The following is a 23623-nucleotide window of genomic DNA, read 5'->3' as shown; positions in this document are numbered from 1 at the left end:
TTTTTATTTTAGAGATGTGTGGTTCTCACTATATTGCCCAGTCTGGTCTTGAACTCCGAGGCTTGAGAGATCCTCCCAAACTGCTGGGATTACAGACAGGAGCCACCGTGCCCAGCCCCTTTTCTCTTCTTCCCAATCATTTCTCGATTCTCTGTAATATGGCTTTGGTAGTAGCCTCCAACACTCTACTGAAAGCCACCAATAATTTAAATATCAAGCAGAAAAGACAGTTGTCATTTCATTTTTTATGTGCAGTTTTATATAATAAATAACACACAAAAATACCATCAGCTCTGGAGTTAGGAAGTCGTTAAGTTCAAATCTCAGCTCCACCATTACTAGCTACATATAACCTCTGAAAACCTACATATCTGAGCCTAACAGCTTTCAGTGAGTTCTGTGAGTCTTAGCAAATAATCAAACTCAAGGGTGGTCTTAGGACAGCCAAACTTGAAACTGCTGTCAGCAATGATGGTCTCGCAGACTGTTTCTGTAACTTCCCACAATGTGAAAACAAATGACTAGACAGGTCAATGATTGAGCAGGGGGATTTTTGGACCTGAGTCTCCAGGACTTCCAGTATTGGGATTTTTTATATAAATTTATTGTCTACTTCTATTTCTTCAAGCTAAAGAACACGCACAGGGTGTTTTGAAGCTTGGCTTAGTGGTGTAGTTTTGAAGTACACCAGCCTTACAGTCCTTACTCTAACATTCCAACTCCTCACCCTCCCCACGTACAAGTCCTAAATAAATGTTAATTTTCTTCTCTTCCCTGTAACTTAGTGTTATTTGACCTTAGTTATATCGAAGGTTAAATCAGACAGAATGTAGTCTACTAACAAGGCATTTGATTATGTTTTCATTCCTGTTCACATACCAAAACTTATAAGGTTCATTTTAATGCTAAAAATTTTGACTCAATTTCTTCAAGATAGTCAAGTACGTCTGAAGGCAAAAATGTTAGTTCTTTCTCAGTATCAGCAAGTCGTTTTTGTAATCAAGTTATTTAGAAAAAGTTCCCAACGAGTTAAATATTTATTTTTAAAAACTAATCAAGCCAGGCGCGGTGGCTCACACCTGTAATCTCAACACTTTGGGAGGCTGAGGCCGGAAGACTGCTTGAGCCCAGGAGTTTGAGACAGGCCTGGGCAAGAAAGTGAGGCCCTGTCCCTACAAAAAAATTAAAAAATGAGCCAGGTGTAGTGGCGCATGCCTGTGGTCCCAGCTACTACTTGGGAGGCTGGGGTGCAAGGATCATTTAAGCCTGGGAGGTCGAGTCTAGTGAACCGTAATGGTGCCCCTAACCTCAGCCTGGGTGACAAGACACTGTCTCAAAAAATCAAATCAAATCAAATCAAAATCAGTCAATTGTATCATGCTACTTCTACAGTTAACCCAAAAATATACTATATTTAAACATTTTTGAAGTTTAGTACGAGTTCTCTAAGAAGCTGATACCAAGATAGAATTAAACACCCAAGGATTTTTATTAGGGGAAATGCCTGTGAGAAAGAATATGTAGGTAGGTAGCCTGATAAGGCTAGAAGAGCCATCACCATCTGATGGTGATGCCCAAGAAAAGGAAACAGAGAAGGCAAGTTGATGGAAGAGAACAAAAAACAATTCACTAACTGGTCCTAATCAAAATACGTTAGAGCAGATAAAGGCTCCATGTGGTAATACCATATTTTAAATTTGTTTCATACTTCATTTAAAAACAGTGGTACATTTGTATTGTATATGGTACCTATAAAAACACACACAATATCAGCTGAAAAGTGAGGCAAAATTGCATCAAAATAATCAATCTGAAGGGAACTCTGGCCCCCAAAGAAATTACCACCCTCTCTCCTTCCCTTCTGAAATAAGTATCTTGGCTTCCTCCACCTTCTCACTTCCCACTCACTTTTCAACCCACCACAATCTGGCTTTCTGTTTTCTACAGCAACTGCTTTAATTGCCAAATCTGGTCTAAATCTTCTTGGATCAGTCTACTGCATCACACTATTTTATCCCTCTTTTCTTTGGAGATTCAGCCACTGTTAGCCTGGTGCTCCCTAACAGTAGAAATGAACTTTCCCAGGTGGAAAGGGTCCCAACCTTGAAGAACTTATGCTCTAATGAGGAAGACTGATTATGTACAATGGTGTATTTGACTTACTCTAGCTCAGTTCTCCTATTTCTAAGACTTCCTCCTCCATTTCCCTCTTAGATGTTTATCTCCACTTAAATATTCATGTTTCCCAGTATTCTAGCAGCACATGGTTTAAAGTTCTTTTCAGTCTTCATTCCTTGGATGATCTCATCAACTTTCACTGTTCTGACAACACCTACACCTCCCAAATCTGAACCTCCAGGCCTGACCTTTCCTTGGAGCTTCGGACTCACACATCCAAATGCCTGTGAAAGGCACCCATCTGGATACCCCATAGACACTCATAATCAACATACTGAAAACTCAATTATCTCCCCACTCCTGAACTTTACCATCTTTGTTTCCAATCATCTACTCAGTAGCCAGAAACCTAGGAGTCACCCTCCCCAATCCCTCTCCCTGATGAACCAAGCCCTGCCTCTAAGAAATATTTCTGAGAGATGCTCATCTTCCTCATTCCTCTGTCACCGCCCTAAACTGGATTATTATCTCGTGTAAAATATTTCTATGGCCTCTTCACTATCCCCTTGCCTCTCGGCTCTCTCAAAACTACCCTTAGTTTTCTAGCCAGGGTTGTCTAAAATATGAATATGACCTCATCATTCCACTTTTTAAAATCTTCTGTGGCTCTCCACTTCCTAAAAGATAAAGTACCAAGTTCCTAAACATGGCGCATGAGTCTTCCTTTCCCTACTCTAGAATGACCTTTCCAGCCTCCTCTCTAGTCATTCCCTGCTTTGTACTTTTCCTTTAGCAACACCAAACTGCAAATGTCCCCAAGGTACCATGCCATTTCTTATCTTGTATATCTTTGTTCTTGCTATTTTTCCAACCCCAATTGCCCTGATCTACTTCTCTGCCCTAGGAACAGAGAGAGAATTAAAGGTCTACTCAACTTACAGCTACTACCATTTATTAGGTGACTCACATGCTGGAAACATTATGTACGTTAACTGAAACATGCCCCCCTGCCAAGTGAAGAAACTGAAGGTCAAAGATATTAAATAATCTTGCCCAAGGTCACCTCGCGGCAGAGCTAGGATTCAAATCCCATTTGTTACAGGTTGTTTCTCCCTGTATATTTTCTACTTCCTACGAAATACTCTTCTAATTGAGTTTAGCATAAAATTTTTAAAACTTGCCATGCCACCAATATAATTCAACACTGATTTCTGAGCACCTACATTCCTCTAAATGCAAATCCTAGACAAACTGAGTTTTCAAACCAAGTCAAACTATACCAGAGACACCAATGTACAGAATAGAGCTGCAGTCCGTAAATGAAATGTGAATGGCACTGCCTGGAATTGTGCAGTGTAGTAGTCCTGGTTGGGTTTAGTCAGGTGGCAACTATCAGTCATGGCTTTCCTTTGAAACTCTGATCTAGGACTGTCCAATTTATTAATGTTTAACCAAGAAGCATTCAAAAACAACAAACAAAAACACAACAAACCAACCCAACCCTTAAAGACAGAAAATAGCCATACAGAACACAGCACAAAATGAATGTAATAACCCTCAATAGCAGTAAAAACACTTCTTCCTCCCTCTGCAACACTGTTACTGATATTGCTATAAATTTCTAATATAAAGTGAACTAAAGGATATAAGTAGTACTCAGAGGTTACATCAAAGGCAGGCATGTAGGAATTGATAGAGCAGTCCCTTCTTATGTGAGGGGGATACATTCCAAGACTCCAGTGGATGTCTGAAACCAGGGATAGTACCCAACCCAAACAGTTAGCCCTCCATATCCACAGGTTCCACACTCAGATTCAACCGAGAATCCATTGTTCGTTTATTTGGAAAAATACAAACAAAAAATACAACAATAAAAGTACAAATAAAAAATACAGTATAACAACTATTTATATAGTATTTGCATTATATTAGGTATTATAAGCAATCTAGAAATGATTTAAAGTATTCAGGAGGATATGTGTAGGTTATATGCAAACACTATGCCATTTTATATGGGGCACTTGAGCATCTGCAGATTCTGGTGTCCGCAGGAGGGTCCTGGAACCAACCCTCTGCAGATCCTGATGAATGACTACACACACTGTTTTCTTACACGTACATACCTATGATAAAGTTTAATTTATACATTAAGCACAGTAACAGATTAACAATAATCAAATAGAACAATTATAATATACTGTAATAAAAATTATGTGGATGAGATCTCTCTCTGAAAATATCTCACTGTACTGTACTCACTTATTTTCAGACCTCAGTTGACCACAGGTAACTGAAACGGAGGAAGCAAAACCATGGACAGTGGAAAGCAGCATCATATAAGACTACTGTATTATGTATTATAGCTGGCTGTGGTATCAACATACTTAGTTGATAATAAAAACGTTTGTAAAGTCACTTGCAGTACTGACATGCAAACAAACATGGACACCATCATCATTAATAAGTAGAAACTGTCTATGTACTTCAGCATATACGGCTCTATCGAAGCCTGGGGAAGATGCTCACAGAGCACATTCTGTTAGCTACCTATGATTTCCTCACCATTGCTTTGAAGCTTCTTCCTTCAAGTATCTGAAGTCAGCTAGAGCAAGTAAATACGGCTCCTAAAGCAGTTAAATCCTCTGGTTTCAATCTTGGCTGCGCATCAGAATCACCTCAGAAGTTTCAAACAAGTGATGCCTGTAGCTTCAAGGTAATGGAAGGTCTGGGGGTGGAGCCCAGGCATCTGTATTTTCAAAAATGCACCAGGTGATTTCAATGCACATTGAAGGTTGAGAACCACTTAACTTGTTAAGTTAACCACTTAGACCACATTGGCTGTTCATGCATCTAGCTGCCCTTAGTTTTTCAATGTTGTCATTATGGTTTAATGGAGATGTTGGAGACATGGATTCTAATTCCAGTTCTATCATTCACAAGTTGTATGATTGCTGGTCATTTCGGCTTTCCCAGGCCTCATTTTCCTCATCCATAAAGTAAGTGTTAAGTAGATCAGAAGTCATAACCTGGCAGCTACCAAACTATATGCAGTCTGCACAGAGGTTCATTTAGTAATCCGCAGGGATGACCTTTAAAATGCCTCTTTTAAAAATTGAATTAGTTTGCCAACATTTAAAAAAACAACATTTTATATAACCTAAATTTCAGATATTTTAAACAACTGTACAATAAGGAATCACTTGACCAGCATCCCGGAAATCCCTGTAGGTGGTAAGTGTTCAACAAGCAATCCCCTCTACTCCCTCCATCTCCTCATCCCAGCTGGTATTAGTTTGTTATCTGTCTGGCCCTCAGAACACTTCACCTTGCCCCTCTGGTCATGGTGGTAGCCAGCTTCCCAGAAAGCCCTCAACAATTCTCATGCCCTTGTGCAGTCCCCTCCTGGCTAACACGGTGAAACCCCATTTCTACTAAAAATACAAAAAATTAGCAGGGTGCGGTGGTGGGCGCCTGTAGTCCCAGCTACTCGGGAGGCTGAGGCAGGAGAATGGCGTGAACCCGGGAGGCGGAGCTTGCAGTGAGCCGAGATTGCGCCACTGCACTCCAGCCTGGGGGACAGAGCGATACTGCGCCTCAAAAAAAAAAAAAAAAAAAAAAAAAAAAAGATATTGTAAAATGAGGGTGTTTGGCTTTGTCATAATACACCTTGCAGCTTTTTCCCTGCTCTGTCTTGGATCACTCAATCTGCAGGAGCCAGGTCATAAAGACACTCACACGGCCCTGTGGAGAGATCCATGTGGCAGGGAATTGAGGGTTCTTGCCAACAGCCAGCACCAACTTGTCAGCTATGTGTCAGCCATCTTGGAGGCTGATCTTCCTTCAGACGACTGCAGCCCCCGCATGCCACCTCATGAGAGACCCTGTGTCAGAACCACCCACCTAAGCTGCTCTGGCTCTGACCCTCAAAAATTGTTCATTGTTTCTGAGGTGCTAGGTTTTGGAGTAATTTGTTATACACCAATAGAAAAGCTACAAAGCCACTGTCTCCTTGACCTCTTTAATGTTAAAATAGGGCTATGCCTTTATTTCAGAATTATAGTCACAGTCCAAGTTCCAAGGGACCACAGTCAAGTTTGCATAGCACAGGGAATTTTCTATTTCTGAAGAGAAAAGTTTAACTCCTTCTACTTAGTTTCCATTCAAGTTCTGTAGGTTCTTTTTACTGCACGAGTCACCCTTCCTCAACATTCCTATCACCACCATCCTATTCTTTTGGCTGAATTCCTCTGGCTCTGACCAGCAAATCACTTCCTGATTTGCTAGTTATTCCTGCTTTCTAATTAGAGCCTCAAAGCTCTGTCCTTTTTCCTAAGTACTAACTGAAAACCTGGTAGTATAAAGGCACCACTCAAAAACGAGATAATTGAGGAGAGGAGGGAGGAGCTGGTTTTGTGAGCAAAGGATGATAAACAACTCAAATTTTAGCTGGGCCACAGTAGAATGCTAGTAGAGGACAGGACTCTGAGGGGGTCTTGTTAGCAGTGCTGATGTGTGTGAGTAAAGCCCTCAGAGTAGATGAACTCACACAGAAAAGCAGAGAGTAGTTCTTGGGCTAAAACCTAAGGTCATTTTTACTCCACCTCATCTTCTTCAAGGTCTATCAGAATCTTTAGAAATTTATCATGGATTCTTGTGGTTATTACTGTAGTCAAGATGAATGTTCTAACTGGAAGACTCAAATGACTGGACACATAAGCAAGTCTGAAAACAGCAGTCATAAACAGAATTTAGTTTATATCAAGTTAAAATACTTCCGAAATTAACCTCATATACCTAATGACATATAATTGTTTTATTTAGGCAAAAAAGATAGCTCCATAAATTATTAGAAGTATTTTTTTTCAAGGAGTCAAACTCAATTTTTTCAACTTTTTTTTAACACCATGAAGCATTTCCCCTAGTACTCTATATGTGTTTTAACACTTACCACATACATGTAACACTGACATTTCTTTGTTATAGGTTTTATGATCATTCCAGTTGGCTGCAAACTTTCTATTCTGAGCCTCCCATATCATTTTGTTTTACTGCAGTGAAATTTATATAGTCAAATGTACAAACCTTAATCAGTTTTTATAATGTGTATACCCATGTAACTATCACTCCCATTAAGTTACAAATGTTAACATTGTTCCAGAAAATTCTCTCCAAGTTAATCACCATCTCCCATAGGCAACCACTGTTCAGATTTCTATCACCATAGATTAGTTTTGTTTTTGAACTTCTTATAAACAGAACTGTACAGTATATATTCATATATATGCCTGTCTTCTTTCACTCAATACATTGTTTTTGAAATTCACCTCTCTTACTGGGTTTATGGCACAAAGTTCACTGTAGCCTTGAACTCTTGGACTCAAGTGATCCTCCTAACTCAGCCTCTTGAGCAGCTAGGACTACAGGCATGAGCCACCATACACAGCTACTTTGCAAGGAGGGGGTGCAGGGGTAGAGACAGGGTCTCGCTATGTTGCCCAGGTTGGTCTTGAACCCCTGGCTTCAAATGACCCTCCTACCTTGGCCTCCCAAAGCACTGGGATTACAGGTGTGAGCCACCATGCCTGGCCATATTCATTCCTTTTACTGCCTTCTGCCTTTCCACTTTGGACTGTGGAACTTAGTAGTGTGCCTTGCACACGGCAGGTGCTCAAATAATCCTAGTTAAGCAACTACATATATATATATGTATAGTATATATAGTTGTGTATAGTGTGTATATATAGTTCCTTCCTGTAACAGAATTACACATATATGTTCATTACAAGGTAGGTCCCGGATCTGAATTCCAACATGAGGCTTTTCTCTATGGTCTACCTATGGTTCCAGTCTCTTCCCCAAGAGATCCCTAAGGAAACTTAGCAGCTACCCACTGCTCCATACCTGGAAGAAGCAGTACTAACCAGGGACAATAACTGAGTGCTAAAGATGTGCCAGGCACTGATTTAAGGATTTTGTATGTATTAACACATTTAATCCTCACGACAACTCATCATATGGGTACTGTTATCATTCTCTTCTCTCAGATACGAAAATCAGGGTAAAGAGAATAAACAACTTGCCACACCGCTAGAAAATGGCAGAACTTAGAGTCAGGATCTGTAGTCAGGAAATCAAGCTCCAGAGCTTGAACCACTAGCCAGTAACATCCTGCATACAGGCAGCTGAAATTCTCTGCCATGAAAATGTGGATAGCTGGGAGTAACAAGCAATGATACCCCAAAGTTAAATGTGTGGAGTGAGGAAGGAAGATCCCAAAGATGCTGGCAAAAAGGGTACGATAAACTTATCCCCAAATATACCTGGAGTCTTTGAATCTTGGGAGAAAAGGAAAACTAGCTCCATGTTGGGGCTCTACATCCTGTTACCTTTCCTAACCTTAGCAACTCTCGTCTGGGGATCTGTCCTTTAGAAGTTGCAGTTCATCTTGTCCAAGCTTAGTCTCATCAAAGCATAAATGAACATCGAGTCAGCCATCATAAAAGTTGTTTCACTCAACAGAGCCTAAACAAGGCAAAAGCTGTGCTCTTAGTTACGAAGTCCAGGAGGGTCTACCACCTTGGGCAAATTACCTCACCTCTCTGGGTTTCGTTTTACTCAGTTATAAAATGCAAAGGCTTCACAAGGTAATCTATTAGGTCCTACTGAATTCTAAATGCTTTGATTCTTCTCTTACCAAAAGACCATGCCAAATCTACCTTCAACTAAGCGGCCAAATGAATCCTCTAAACATCCCTTTCTTATTACTCCCTTAGTGAAGACTCCAAAATTACTCTCTATGGCTTCTTACATAATCTTTTCTTTCTTCTAAGTTTTCAAGACATCCATAAGAAGGTCCCACTTACCTATCTACCCTTATTTGCTACTATAAGTCGTTATAGTTCGGTTCCATACCCTACGGTCTGCTTTTCACAGGAGACAATTCCCAGCTTTTGAGTTTTGCTCGTTACCACCTCCCACACATCTAGCCGGAAACGCTAAGTTCTCCCTCCTAGGGCTGAATCCAAGGCCTTCAGTGAGGTCACGATTCTTTTCCAAGCAACCTTTCCCTATTTCTGTTAATTGTCCTTTCTTCAGACAACACGAATAAACTAAACCTTTACAAGATGCAAGACACACTAAGCGAATTACAACTCTATGTAAATCATTACATTTGAGCCTGTATCAACCACACACTCGGCTACCGGCATGCTAATAGCTTCCTTGGAGGCTTCACTTAGGCAAGACCGTGCACTAGGAGGCTCCTGCACCCTCCAAAGCATCTAGGACAGTGTTGGGCACAGGGCAGGTACTCCACACCAACACGCCCGGGTCCGCCCTAATCCACCGCCAGGGCCCGCCGCTGGGCCGGGAGGGCAGGCGTCGACCCCGGGGCCGGCGGGCGGTCCAGGGCCCAGGTGTGTGAGGTCACCCAGGTGGTGAAGGGTCGACCCACGCACCGCCGGGCCCCGGCCACCTCTCCAGCAGGGCGTCTCCCCCGGCCGACTCCATCGCCTGCAGCCTCCCAGCCTCCGGACTTCCGGGCCAGGGCCTCACCGCCAACCCTCCTCCCTCCTCCCTCCACCTCCGGCCCCATGCCCCCTTCTCAGCCAGCCTGACAGGTCCCGCCGACGCCTGGCCGCGCTGGGGCGGGGTCCGGCCGCAGGCGCGCGACGGGAGGGGGCGCGGGGACACGGAGGCGGCCCGAGGGGTCTCGCGAGCGGAGTCGAGCGCCACTCACCCGGCGCCAAACACCAGAACCGGGGTCGCCCTGCGCGAGACAACGAGCGACAGCGAAGAGCGCTAGGCTGTGGCCGGACAGTGGCGGCGCCGACACTTCCTGCCTGAAGGGGCGGAGCGGAAGGCGCACCGGAAGGCGCGGCTGGACCAAGTGGAACGGGGGTGCGCAGAGTGTTCGCGCCTGGGCGCGGGGTCTGTGTGTCAGCCGAGCGGCTGGGCTGCTGGGGCCGGAGGCACACGGCCGGGGTCTTAACTGCCCTTCGGCCTGCTCCGATCCGCTGCGATATAGCGCCGGCGCTGCGGCGGTCGCCCGCAGCCGGGCCCTCGTCCCCTGCTCCTTTGGCAGCTCCGCGGCCCTTCCGCATTCCTGGCCCGCTGGGCGCGGCTGGGCCGGGCGCTGGAATTTGACCCGAGCGGGCCGCGATCAGCGGAGGATTTGGGGTACCCTTTGACCCAGGCGGGGCGCGATCCGCCGAGGATTTGGGGTCCCCTGGCGCCGAACCCTGAGTTGCCAGATTTAGAAAGTAAAAGTACAGTTCTTCTAAATTTGAATTTCAGACAAGACCGGTTTTAGGGTTCGTCCCATGTAATGCTAAGAAGGTGAGGGCGGCGCCTGGGCGGATTCTTTTCCGCTCCAGAATCCCTTTCTCTTTTCAAACCGCGTTCCAGCCCGAGTTAAATCCTTTAACCTACTCCTCTCTGCTTACCCTCATAAGGTTTACGGCCTTATGAGGCTACGGCCACAGCCTATGGCTGTTTCATTCCTCCTTTAGCCACAAGAAAGTTTTATTCAAACTACTTTCTTAACTTTATCAAGAAAATGGCAACGCACACACATACATGCACACACAAAGAAAAACACGAAGCGGCCGGGCGCGGTGGCTCACGCCTGTAATACGAGCTCTCACGGAGGCAGAGGCGGGAGGATAGCTTGAGCCCAGGAGTTCGAGACCTGCCTGGGCAATATAGCGAGACCCCGTTCTCCATAAAAAGGAAGAAGAAAAAAAAGGAAAACAAGAAGCTACGTTTTTCAGGTTTTGCTCTAGATCGTGTTTGTGGCTGTGTTCTTCAAGATATTTTCCCTCACCTTGAGGTAATCTAGCATTACTTCATCTAGCATTACTAAAACAGCATTGCTTCAGGATGGTGGAAGATGGCAATCTAATAGCAAATCTTTGTTGAACTCTTCTTATTGCCTTAACATGTGCTGCATGCTGAGAGATGAATTCAAAGCCTCTTAGGGAGTTTATATATTCTAGAAATCTTTGATCAGAAATTCCTAGAAGGGAGGGAGCTTGTGTTCAGCACTCTATAGCAGTTCTTAAACAGTAGCACGCCTAATAACAAGACTTTAAAAAACATTTTTGAGCCTCAAAACCGGGTATTAGGATTGAGTGAGTAAAGGGTGGAGGATAATTCCAATTTCTGGTAAGCACACATGATGCTGACGCGGTGGTCCTCATCCCAGCAGCACAGCTCTAAATCCAGTTCATGACTGTATGTATTTTCTCAATAGTGTTAGAAAAGCAATTGCTTAAAAGTCACACCTGGTTCTACAATATTTACCCTTTCCTTAACTGTAGTCTAGGTTTTGGTTCGATAGTTTAAATAATTAAAAAATATAAGTTTCTAGAATTGTGCTGTCCAATACAATCGTCACTAACCACATGTGGCTAAACTTAAATTCAGTTCCTCAGTTGTATTTGATAACGTTTGATACCTGGAATGCAGTGGCTATTCACAGGTGTGATCATAATGCACTACAACCTGGAACTCCTGGGCTCAAGCGATCCTCTCACCTGAGCCTCTCAAGTAGTTGGGACTACAGGTGAGAGACACTGCACCAGTGCGTCTGGCAGTATTAGACACATTTTTGTTTTTTGAAACAGTCTTGCTCTGTTGCCCAGGCTGGAGTGCAGTGGCTCGATCTCGACTCACTGCAACCTCTGCCTCCCGGGTTCATGCGATTCTCCTGCCTTAGCCTCCCGAGTAGCAGGGACTACAGGCGTGTGCCACAACGCCCATCTAATTTTTGTATTTTTAGTAGAGACGGGTTTTCACCATGTTGGCCAGGATGGTCTCAGTCTCTTGTCCTTGTGATCCACGTGCCTCGGCCTCCAAAAGTGCTGGGATTACAGTCCTGAGCCATCGCGTCCGGCCAGTATTAGACACATTTTAAGTGCTCAATAGCCACATGTGGTTAGTGTCCTTATTGTATGGCACAGAGAGCATTTCCATAATTACAGAAGCTTCTATTTGACAGCACTATTCTGAAGAAATAATTCTAAGGTACATTGTTCTCTTTAGATGCAAAAGAAAAGCCTATATAGGCTTTATTTAATCATTAATAAAAATGTATTCACTAACAAAAATAGCTGGATAGCTAAATATCTATCATTGGAAAATTGTTTATAGCATACCCACGTCAAAGATAATTGAAGTTAAGAATGGTTGAAAAACCAATATACTTAAAACAACAGTGGCTATGCCAAAACATGAGATATAATTTTAGTAAATGAAAAAACAAGTTGTAAACTCATTACAACTGTAAAATGTATGTGGATAAACATTGGAGAAGTCACAATTCCTGCTATTTGAGCAGACACAGAGAAATCTAGACTAAAAAGATATAGGGACTTGGAAGATGGAAGATCAAGTGAAAATGGAATAAGCAGCACGGGGAAAACTGGGCATTTCTTCAGTGCGGGATTAGCTACAACAATCGCTTTATGGACAGAAAAGGTAAGCAAACATGACTAACGACTTGTCAAATCTGGGGGCGTCTCATTTAAACCTTCCCATACTCCACTGTTCTGTGTTGGACACTACTAACCTCCTTACTCTTGACATTAACTAGGTTTCCGTAAAACTGTTTCTGTGGCTCCATTTACCTCTCCAAACTCTGATCATTTTTTATCTGATCCTCAAGTCTAGGTGTTAAACCTCTTGCTGTCCTTCCTCTTTTCACTTTGTAGCAAATGGTTTCCTTTCCTTCTCAATTTGCTTTTACTTGTCTCTTATGCTCAGGCCTTCCTCCTTTCTTTCCCAGGAGCATTCAATTCCTGCTCTCAAGTCATAGGTTCTTTCATCAAGTAAAATTTGGGGCCTGGAATCCAAATGACCATATCATATGCAGGTAGATAAGGATGCCACCCCCATTAGGTTGGTTTTGTCCGATTTTTTTTTTTTTTTTTAAAGACAGGGTCTCGCTGTCACCCCAGGCTGGAGTGCAGTGACACAATCAGTTCACTCCAGCCTTGGACTCCTGGGCTCAAGCAATCCTTCCACCTTAGCTTTCGGAGTAGCTGGGATTATAGGCACCCGCCACCATATCCGGCTAATTTTTTTTTTTTTTTTTTTATGTAGAGATGGGGTTTTGCTTTGTTGCCCAGGCTAATGTCAAACTTCTGGCGTCAAGCAGTCTTCCTACTTCGACCTTCCAAAGTGCTGGGATTACAGATGTGAGCCAATATGCCTAGTCAGATCTTTTGAAATGGTTTGTTTCAAGTTTGACTTTCATCGTGGAAACTTTTGAGACTGATTTTTCAGTCAAACACACCATTGAAATGGATGCTTTTACCTTTCTATTGGCAATCATTCTTGTTTAAGCAAAGAATGGTATTACTAAATTAGGAGAATTATTTCATTCAGGGTACATCATTGTTCTTAATGCAAGTTGGTTCTTTGAGCAGTTATCTGAAAGGGAAACAGGAACCCTGCAAGAGATCGTTTTAGTAGTACCTTGTATTTCATATAGTGGAAACAATGTTATCTGTTCTTCACTGGAGATTTAACAAAGCATATGATAATTTTTTCTCTTGACATGGAAATTCAGTTCAAAAAACAAGATTTTAGCACCATGGCCATAGCCTGGAAAAAGTATTTTGGCTTAACCAGTGAATAAAATTCAGTAACAAAAGACAAAGAATGAAGGCAGGTCCTAAGATTCTAACGTTGAAGAAGACAAGAACTAGCTTTGACTAGTCCATCTATTCCTATAGCATTGGCCTTCTCAGGTTACAGGATCTAGCTGATCTTATTGGCTGCAAAGGCCTGCTGCCCAGAAGGCTTTTAGTAATTGTTTACCGAATGAGGTAATGGTTTTGTCCAAGGAGAGTCATGATAATCATAGCATAAAACTTGAAGTTATTACAGTAATTGTCAATTACTCATCTTCATGGGCTAATTGTCAACTCTTTTCAACCAAATTTTTCTCCGTTTCAAATATTTTAAAACTCATGAATCTTTGAGAGTGGGAGTTTTGGGCTGGCCATGGTTGCTCAGACCTGTAATCCCAGCACTTTGGGAGGCAGAGGTGGGAAGATCACTTGAGTACAGGAGTTTGAGACCAGCCTGGGCAACATAATGAGACCCTGTCTCTACAACAAATTGAGAAATTAGCCAGGCACGGTGGTGCATGCTTGTAGTCCCAACTACTCAGGGTGGATCACTTGAGCCCAGGAGGTCAAGGCTGTAGTGAGCTGTGATCACGCTACTGCACTCCAGCCTGCATGATAGAGCGAGACACCCTGTCTGGAAAAAAAAAGAGAATCCTGAAGCCCTTTGAGAGTCAGATTTTTAAAGCTGAAAAAGAATGAAACTGTCTGCCACTCCCTGATTAACTATGAAACAGTTCTGCATTTCTGCAAATAGTAGAAGTTATTTTTAGGACTGAAATAATGACCTCACTTTCCCAGGCATGTAGGTTCAGCTGTTTTGATTGTGGGAAGGTCAGGAATGTCCAAAACTCATACATGGACTCGTGGTGAATCTCTGCATAAATATCTTTCAATAGGCATTGTTGTGTTAAAGAAGAACTACATATAATAAAAAAATACTGCATTGTATTTCCAGCACTTTAAAACATAACATTAAAAAATCTCTCTTTGGTAGCATTCCACAGAACCTTTAAGCCAAAATGGTTTTTAAAAATATGAAAAATTGAAATTACACTCAGTGACCTGGTCTAATTTTAAATAATCAGAAATTACAAAAGTTTAAATAAAGCAGAAATGTTGGCAGGTATGTCAACTTAAGAACTTAAAGCTAGGGAAACTATCATATGTATGCCAATTCTACAGGAAATTATTTGAAGAATTGGAAGACAAAGTGCAGAAAACCTGATTAGGGCAGTTAAAATTGGATATCCTTGGGAGGAGGAGGAGGATAGTAGAGGAGATAGGATTGTTAGGAAAATTGGAGGAAGAGAAAGCTAACAACCATATCATTTTCTAGGATTTTCCTCATCTACCTTTCTTTGGAAGATACAACTAAAACCAACAAAGGCCCAGTTTGGTAAATAAGAAGTTTAAACAAGTAAGTGTTTTATCATAAAGTTTAATTATGATTCAGAAAAAATCGAGCAAATAACTTTCTCTGAAAAAAATATATTGACTCTGTATAGACCACAGTTATTAGGGGAAAGGGCTGGTAGGTTAAATTACCCTATTTTCTATTCTGAAAATGATATCAATAGAAAGTCCCTTTTCCAGTCTGAGTATAAAGATACATATGCCCAAAATGGCTGAGAATAAATACAACAGGAAATGCAAAAGCTGTAAAGCTAAGGGCATGCAAGAGAAAATCTCAAAAATACCCAAAGTGGCAACAAGGAACGTTTGGCTGGAATTTGAAATTCTTTCAGTCATCTTTGTCTTTTGCTCCATGTTTCAGGATGCGTGTGAACTCGATGTAATTGAAATTCCCCTTTTTGTCAATAGGTGCTTCTCTGTACAGCTCATCCACTTCCTCATCCGTAAACCGATCCCCCATGGTTGTCAGCAGCTCTCTCAGGTAATCTTCCTGAATGGTGCCTGGAGAATACAGAATAAGGGATCAGAATACATACTACTCTGAGGGTCAATCACAAAGAATATCTATACTCGACTAAGCATGTTCTGTATGTTAAAAACTATAAACATGCAAATATGTGAACTCCAGGGTGTCCACCTACTTAAAATAGCCTCAGCAGGGAAGTGCCTAGAAAAATGCCCAGATGCTTAGCAGCGTCGTTCTGCTCTATCATTCTGCCTCCACATTCAGCTTCTGATCTCTTGATAATAGACTAAACCTATGCCTAAACAAAGTAATAAAAAGTATGGTTAAAGAATCTAGCCTTATGGTTCCTTAAAGTGGCATGAATGGTCATGTGTTATTCTACAAGCAAATAACACTGACCTGCCACGCTAAAATCAACACTACATCATACACATCAATAAAGTGGTACAGTGGAAAGAATATTGGAAACTTGAGGCCCAGTTTTAACAAGCTATTTTATTTCAGGCATTTCACTTTATCCCTGACCTTTGGTTTTCTCAGATGTAAAATGAGATTTTTACTGTTTACAAATCCAATTATTATAACAAATATGGCCAGTCCCAGCACATGCAAAAACATGGAATAAATATTTGAGCACTAACTATGTGGCAGGCACTGTGCTAGGCAGTGGGGGTGTGCAGTGGTAAAATGAAAGGTGTGCTCTTTGGGAATTTGATACCAGGGTTCTCATAAAACCTGCCTGCCTACAAGAATCAGATGTCACCGAAGATTTTCTGGTATTGGTATTTTTAAGATTTCCCAAATAACTGGCATGGACATGTGGGGAGCCTTGAAAGCCACAGACCATGCTTCCATCAGTAGGCCCTGGCAACCACGCAGTATTTAAACTAGTCCCACTAATGCAGGCAACCCAAGATTGTGCCTTCCTTCACTAAACATACTTGGCTACGCCATGTTGAGTTGGGTGTCATGGAAAATATTCCCTCATTATGTTTTACACTTCCGCCAAAGGATCAGGCCCCTACATAGTTAACATTTTGTTTTTTTGAGAGTTAACTCTATGCCACACAGTATGCTAAGTACTTCATGTACATCTCACTTCATTTACTTCTCACAACCACCCTGTGAGGTAGGTAATACTGCCCATTTTACAAATAAGAAGACAGAGGCTTAGAGAAAGTCAAGCAACTTGCCCCAAATTACAATGAAGCCAGATAGTCTAATTCCAGACCCTAAGTTCTACTGGGTGTATTTTAAAATAGAGGTTAAATGTCAGATTTAAACAATTTGAGAGCTGACAGATACCTGGTAAACACACACAGGATTGTAGTGGTGCCATAGCCTATAACAATTTATACTTCATCAAGATTATTCTGTTAAAAGTTTTTTATTCAATACATATTTTCTGATAGCCTAACCCTTGTGGAGTTAACATGCTAGGAAAGGGGTAATACAAGTTTCCCAAAGAGGTTTCAAATACAACCTATTCATTGTAAACTAATACTTAGGGCAGAAGCAGAACGTGAGTGACAAACATGCCAAGAGAACTCTGTTTAAAAACACAGGTGTAGTACAAACCTGACGGTGTTATCCTATTTTAAGTCACTGTATATTTTAGTTACCATAACTAAAAATTAAATCACTTTGTAATTAAAGGTTACCTCTCACTTACCAGTTGCTTCTTCATCAAAGCAAGCAAAAGCATTTCTGATGACATCTTCAGGATCCGTGCCATTTAACTTCTCACCAAACATGGTAAGGAACATGGTGAAATTGATGGGGCCTGGAGCTTCATTCATCATGGCATCCAGATAATCATCAGTTGGATTCTTCCCTAAATTTTTAAAAGGGGTCATAATTTAAATTACATTATAATACATATCAACTATTAATGACAGTAAACATTTTGGTAAGAAAGATTATCATTCATACAGTTTACTGTTTGCACTCATGACAGCAAAACTACTTGCGGGGGAAAGTTTTCTTAATGAATAGGGCCTATTAAAGAGTCTGGAGAGTATATGATATTCCATTGGAATGTCAGAAGGAATAATACTGCTTCCATAATCTAGATTAGTGTTTTCATACACACACACACGAACCCCAACCCAATCCTAAGACAGGGTCAGGAATCTGCTGGTGGTTCGGTGGGAAACACCATTCCACACTTTACTCAAACCATTAGACAGGCTTTACAGAGCTTTAAGACTCATGAAATCAACATGAAAGGCACCGTGGAAATTCTATCCAATAGATTAATATTTAAACTGAGCATTACCCAATGAAGCAAGCATATCATGCAAATCTTCCTTGTCGATGAAACCATCTCTGTTCTGATCAATCATGTTGAAGGCCTCTTTGAACTCCTGAATCTGTGACTGGTCAAACATGGCAAACACATTGGATGTTGCGCGCTGAGGGCGCTTCTTGGTCTTGGTCTTTGCTCTTTTGCTTGACATGGTGGTGGTTAAGTCCTAATTAGGAAAGGAAATACAATAAAAACTAAACATCTAAGATTACTTAAGTTTGAATCAAAACAATGATTAACAAAAGTACACAGAATCAGCCTTCCTGATATGTTTGAGCTATTCAGAAATGTGTCTTTAGAAGACACATGTCAACAAGATTACATATGACCCGTACTGCTATATAGCTAACAACAGCTGATAACCAAATCTGCTAATTTGATAACAATAAAAAACCAAGCAGCAAAAAAAATTAGTTACCTAGGAAACTCCCAAGTTCTATACTTCAGCACTATGGGGGTGCTGAGGGATACTAACTCATCTTCAGTAGGTCCACCCTTTGCAGCCTTAGCCTAAATTGGCTATTCCATAGTACGGTGGACAGAAAGGTGAAGAACAGTAAGAACGACTAACTGATGGAACAGGTCTTCATCTCCTAATCTCTATTGACAAATATTGTTCTTCCACTTTCAACTAACATTTTTTATTGTACCCTCACCTCTAGGCAAAAGTAGTTCAAGAAAACTATTTGTTGAAAGGCTAACAGTAAAGGATAAAAAAACTGAGGGGAATTCATCTACAGTTTTTATAGACATTATACTCTATCCAAACCAGTTTCTTGTATTACAGTCACACTAAATCACTGGAAGTATCTAAGACCTCTAAACAGAAATCAGAGTACAAGCTTTTAAAATAATTTAAATGTTTTAGAAAACATCTTAAAGGTAGAAACTACCTTTGCTCTCTTATCTAAATTTATCCCAGTAAAATTTAAGTTAAAATTAAAAAGAATGTCTAGTAATACCTAAAATAAAAAGGCAACTTTCAATACTGTCTTTTTTAAAAACTACAAAAATTTGTTTGAAGATCCATAGTCATCAGACAATAAAATTCTACCATACCATCGTTCAGAGTTGCAGTGCAGATGGTAGTCTGCAAAACCGCTCAGCAGCAAAAGTAAGACACTGCATTGAGTTATATTCTTCCAAGCAGGTCTAAAATAGGCACTACTGATTTCACTCTGACCAGGATAACAATTTTAAAGCTTACGTTCTGAAAACATTTAGCTATGATCTGGCAAAACACTATGCCACTGCTCTAAAAATAAGTCTGTGGACTGCAAAGAATGAACTACCACCTAGATCTCAGCACTCCACAGTGACCCTAAGAATATGATTCCGATGTGTTTAAAAAGTAATTTCTTACATTATTTCCTTGATTATAACCACATCGTCCAGACTAAATACAATTACGGAATGATCAGAAAAGCTCTGCCTCAAATTTTTAAAAGCTAAATCTGTTTTCAGATTTTAATAGGAAATTCCACAAAGGATAGTCACAAATTCCAGCCCATCCAATATAGCACCATATGGCAACTGGAATATATTGTTGAAAAGATATATCCTACACAGCACAGAAGTTATGATATATGCTGCTCCCAAATTTCCTAGAATTCTTTAATCAACTTTTAGGATGCTGCCTTTCATGACTTAAACCATTCATAAATGCATATTTTCATTCTATAACACCTTTGGAGGTAGTAAATCCCATTCATATCTAAACTACATAGGGTTGTACTTTCCTGTTTGTTGTAAGTGCTGTCTTTAAAAACAACAAAGAGTTATAGACTATATTATTCCTCCATCTCTTAAATGTACTCAAGGACTTGCAGCAAGAGGTTGAGACCCAATGTGTGACACGTTTACCAGTCCATATCACTTTCATATTTTAGGCATGTCACGCCTTTACAAGCCAAAGCACATCTTTAAAAATAGTCTGTTTTGTGTGACAACATTGTCTTTCCCTAATGATGCAGAAATGTCAGCTATTTTAAGAACAAAGAACTGATGAGGTCAAACGGCTGCCACAACTGATTTTTTAATCTATTATATAAAATCTCATATTACTAAATGTATGGGGGTCCTCTAGATACCTTTTCAAAATGTTTAGGTTTGGTTGTAGTTTGTTTTCTGAATTCTGATGTATTTCCTATTCTTTTAATCATGCAGTTTTTTGAATTTGTAAATGTATTATAAAATAGATTTTTAAAGTAAAGTTTTTTTTTGTCAGCACTGACAGTGGCTTCATATAGAGCTCTTCTTCAGCATATTCAAGACTTAATCTTATCAATTTTATTATGAACAGTTCATTACACTAATATGTATCAAATGTCTTATTAATTACGTTGAATACTACTTAAGAGTTAAGAAATGTAAGGCATGTGTCTTATCTTCAAGGAGCTTAAAATACAGTTGGGGAGGCAACTATAAAGAAATGAGATGATTGGTTCAACTTATGAAATGAGTCATAGTTTTCATTCCAGAAGTATGACTCTAAACTTAAAACAATGTGTGACAATAATGAAAAATAATTTGTAGGATGGTACATAATAATTAAATGTTGTGAGTTCAGAAAAGATGTTTCTGAGTAGTTAAGTGATTGGGGAGGAGGAAGACCTTGAAAAACCCAGTGTGGGATCATTTAGAAGCTACAAGGCATAGTTAGAATTAAGAATTTGGGTGTTAGTCTCAATTCTAACAAATTAAGGTAGTTAATTCTACCAAAAACTGATAGTGTAATGTTGAGCAAGTTACTACCTAGGCCTTTAATTTTTCGAGGAGGCTGGATTCTTATCTCTGAGTTATTTTCCACCAGAAACCTTTCAGCGATAGGGAGTTCAGTCACTGTTCCAAAATACAGAAACTGTGGGGTTTTTTTCCTACCAAACTAAAAGTGTGGGGGGAATAAACAATGGTGGAGGGAGTCAAATCAGGAACAGTGCTATGATCTCAAGGAGCAGATCATTTCTGATATTGTCAGGGTCCTCTTTGCTATTATTCTAGTTTGCTGTTCGTTTTACTTTCCCGCAAACAATGGAGAGTATCACTCTTCATGTAATAAGCCTTCAACAAATGCACAACTCTCATCTAAGTTTAGAAAACTAGGGTATACTCCTTAATCTAAAAAAGTTGAAATTGCTTTTTGCAAAAAGCAAGCTAGGGTAAAATAAATTGAAAAGATTTCATGTCAGTGTAGTTATTTAGGATGCAAAGATCGCCAGGTAAGGACCCAAGGTTTCCAAGTTACGAAAGCTCTTCAATCATAAAGTCGAGTCTTTATTTATTTATATTTGTTTATTTATTTATTTTTGAGATGGAGTCTCGCTCTGTCGCCCAGGCTGGAGTGCAATGGCACATCTCAACCTCTACCTCCAGGGTTCAAGCAATTCTCTGCCTCAGCCTCCGGAGTAGCTGGGATTACAGATGCCCCCCACCACGCCTGGCTAATTTTTGTATTTTTGTTAGAGACGGGGTTTCACCCACCTTGGCCAGGCTGGTCTTGAACTCCTGACCTCGTGATCCACCCGCCTCAGTCACCCAAAGTGCTGGGATTTCAGGCGTGAGCCACTGCACCCGGCCTGAGTCTTTATTTTTGAAGGATTAAATGAAAGATCTTTGGTGTGAAGGAGTATATGTTGTATGAAACTGTAAAGCAAGGAGAGTTAAGAACATGCTTCTACAAAATATAAGAGGATTTCAGAAGCATGAGAAAGTGAATGAAGGGCAGTCAGGAGACTGAGTTTACAGATTAATCTAAAGGAGCATAACCTTTTTTTAAGTCAGGGGAGGTGAACGCTGGTGGCAATGAATCTGTTTTTTATTTTGTGTTTTAACTCAGAATCATTATGGGCTATAACGAGATACACAACACAATTAAAGAAAATGTTAGACTAGATTAATAGGTGGCAGAAATAGAACAGATTCTCAAAGTGGCTTTCCCCACACACCAAAGGACACGAGAAGATTTTTCAGATCTCTAGAAACTATATTCACTTATAAAATGGGATTAATCCATACCAATATATACATTAGAGTGCTCTGGTTAGAACCCTAGAGTCCAGCATTTACAAACTGGCAATAAATGTAAAATAACCTAGAAACTTTTTCTACAAAACGAACACTCAGATTGATAATATTCTGAGAAATATCAGATATTCTTCAAGAAAAAACTACCATCTTACAAAACACTGCGTAGTGTGATAGCACCTATCATTTGGTCGGCTTTTTAAACCCTGAACAAATACACCGCCTCATTTAATCAATGCACTTAAAAAAAAAAAGTGTAATTTATTTTCTGGTGCTAACCGCAATTTTTAAAAAGTGTATTTTCAAGTTAGTGCTTCAGTTCCAAGTAAACCAAGTTTTCATTTCTTATGCAAACTTCCGGTTGAAGGTAGGATTCCTTCTCTAGGACTGCCACACCCAAAAGTTCTCACCACTGGACAGAAAATTGGCTGTTAGGGCTGACTTGCCAGTAAAGCCTCGCTTTTGAAAATAAAGTGCTTTTCTGATGACCGTTTATCAGAGCCCTTCCAGAACATAAAACAAATACCAATAATTTTAAGAAATATTCGCTTTATTCGCCTTTAGATATAAAACTTTTTGCACTTAAGTTAAAATCTCTGCTAAATCCATAGGTCTCTCAAGAAATTGATGGATACATTCATATACCTACTAAACTACTTTAAAAGAAAACACTTCCATGGAGAATTGAATTAGCCCAAACTTTCCCCCCACATGGGACAAGGCATTATATTTTGGAGTTTTTCCTGGAGCCACAAACTAAACTCCAGATCTCTTTGTCCAAAATTTCATCGCTTAAAGAAAAAAAGTTCTAATTACAGAAGCGGGTACTGAGTTGAAGAACTTCCCAATTTGAGTTGGTTATTCCTACTAAATGTAGCCACACAGCTGCAACAGCTGCAGCGGGGGGACAATGGGCTACGTTTTTTGCGCAAACCCACTTGAATCGGGCAAGTTGACGTTAGAAACAAAAATAGTCCCGGGATCAGCTCTGCAGGGGTCGGGTTTCGCGGGCCCGGCAGTCGTCCAAGATCAAGGCGCCAGTGAGCGAAGCCGCATTTCCCGGGCTCCAAGTTTGGGCACCGGAGCGAAGTTCGGTCTGGGCCACTCCCAGCCATGGCCTCGGATCCCACAACCGGGGACCTGGGTGGCACACCTGCCCAGGTGCGCTCCCGGCGCCAGGAGCCCCGCCGCCCTCCAGCTGCCCCGCGGAGACGGGTCCCCGGGATGGGTGTCCCGCGCCCGAACGCGAGTGCCACTCACCCGGCACAGCTACGAGAATCCGAGTACCTCTGCGAGCCCCTCGCTGCCGCTACTACACCACCCTACTACCCAGAGAGCCGCTAAAAACCACCGCTTCCGGCCTCCGCTTAGCAAGCCGGAAGGAAGCCCGGTCACCTTTCTTGGCCCGCAGAGTGGGCCAGACTTCTCGGAGGGGCGACATGGAGGGAAGTCGCCAGTGTGGTCAGCGAGCGCGGTATTGACCAAGTGCACGAGAAGGAAGCCTAAAGTGGGCGACCTAGAGTATAAAGCAATATATCATGGTTCGCTGGGTCCTGTTCACTGAGTTTCCGTCTTTTTTGTACCTCTTGTTGCAGTGTTAAGTCTTCCTCCCCCCTATCTTTTCCGCAGATGGTTGCGTCCGTGCTGTGGCTTTGCTTG

The 23623-nt window shown here is 41.2% G+C and overlaps 1 protein-coding gene across 5 annotated transcripts in view; it reads right to left on the bottom strand.

The window, feature by feature from the left end:
- The window catches only part of MYL12A (myosin light chain 12A), a 29966-nt gene extending 6566 nt beyond the window's left edge, over positions 1–23400 (bottom strand). Inside the window, exons 1-4 of one of the 5 annotated variants that reach the window (XM_077974539.1) lie at positions 21422–23336; positions 17912–18107; positions 17306–17467; positions 15177–15668 (exon numbers count right to left, since the gene is read on the bottom strand). In XM_077974539.1, the coding sequence (XP_077830665.1) occupies positions 15496–15668; positions 17306–17467; positions 17912–18092 (516 nt within the window). In that variant the 5' untranslated portion in view covers positions 18093–18107; positions 21422–23336 and the 3' untranslated portion in view covers positions 15177–15495. 5 annotated transcript variants of the gene reach the window in all.
- Positions 23401–23623: the final 223 nt, after the last annotated feature.

This window comes from Macaca mulatta, chromosome 18, assembly GCF_049350105.2.
Source record: "Macaca mulatta isolate MMU2019108-1 chromosome 18, T2T-MMU8v2.0, whole genome shotgun sequence".
Lineage (NCBI taxonomy): Eukaryota > Metazoa > Chordata > Mammalia > Primates > Cercopithecidae > Macaca > Macaca mulatta.
Note: the sequence above shows the minus strand (reverse complement) of the source record. Positions and strands in the feature narration are given on the sequence as shown.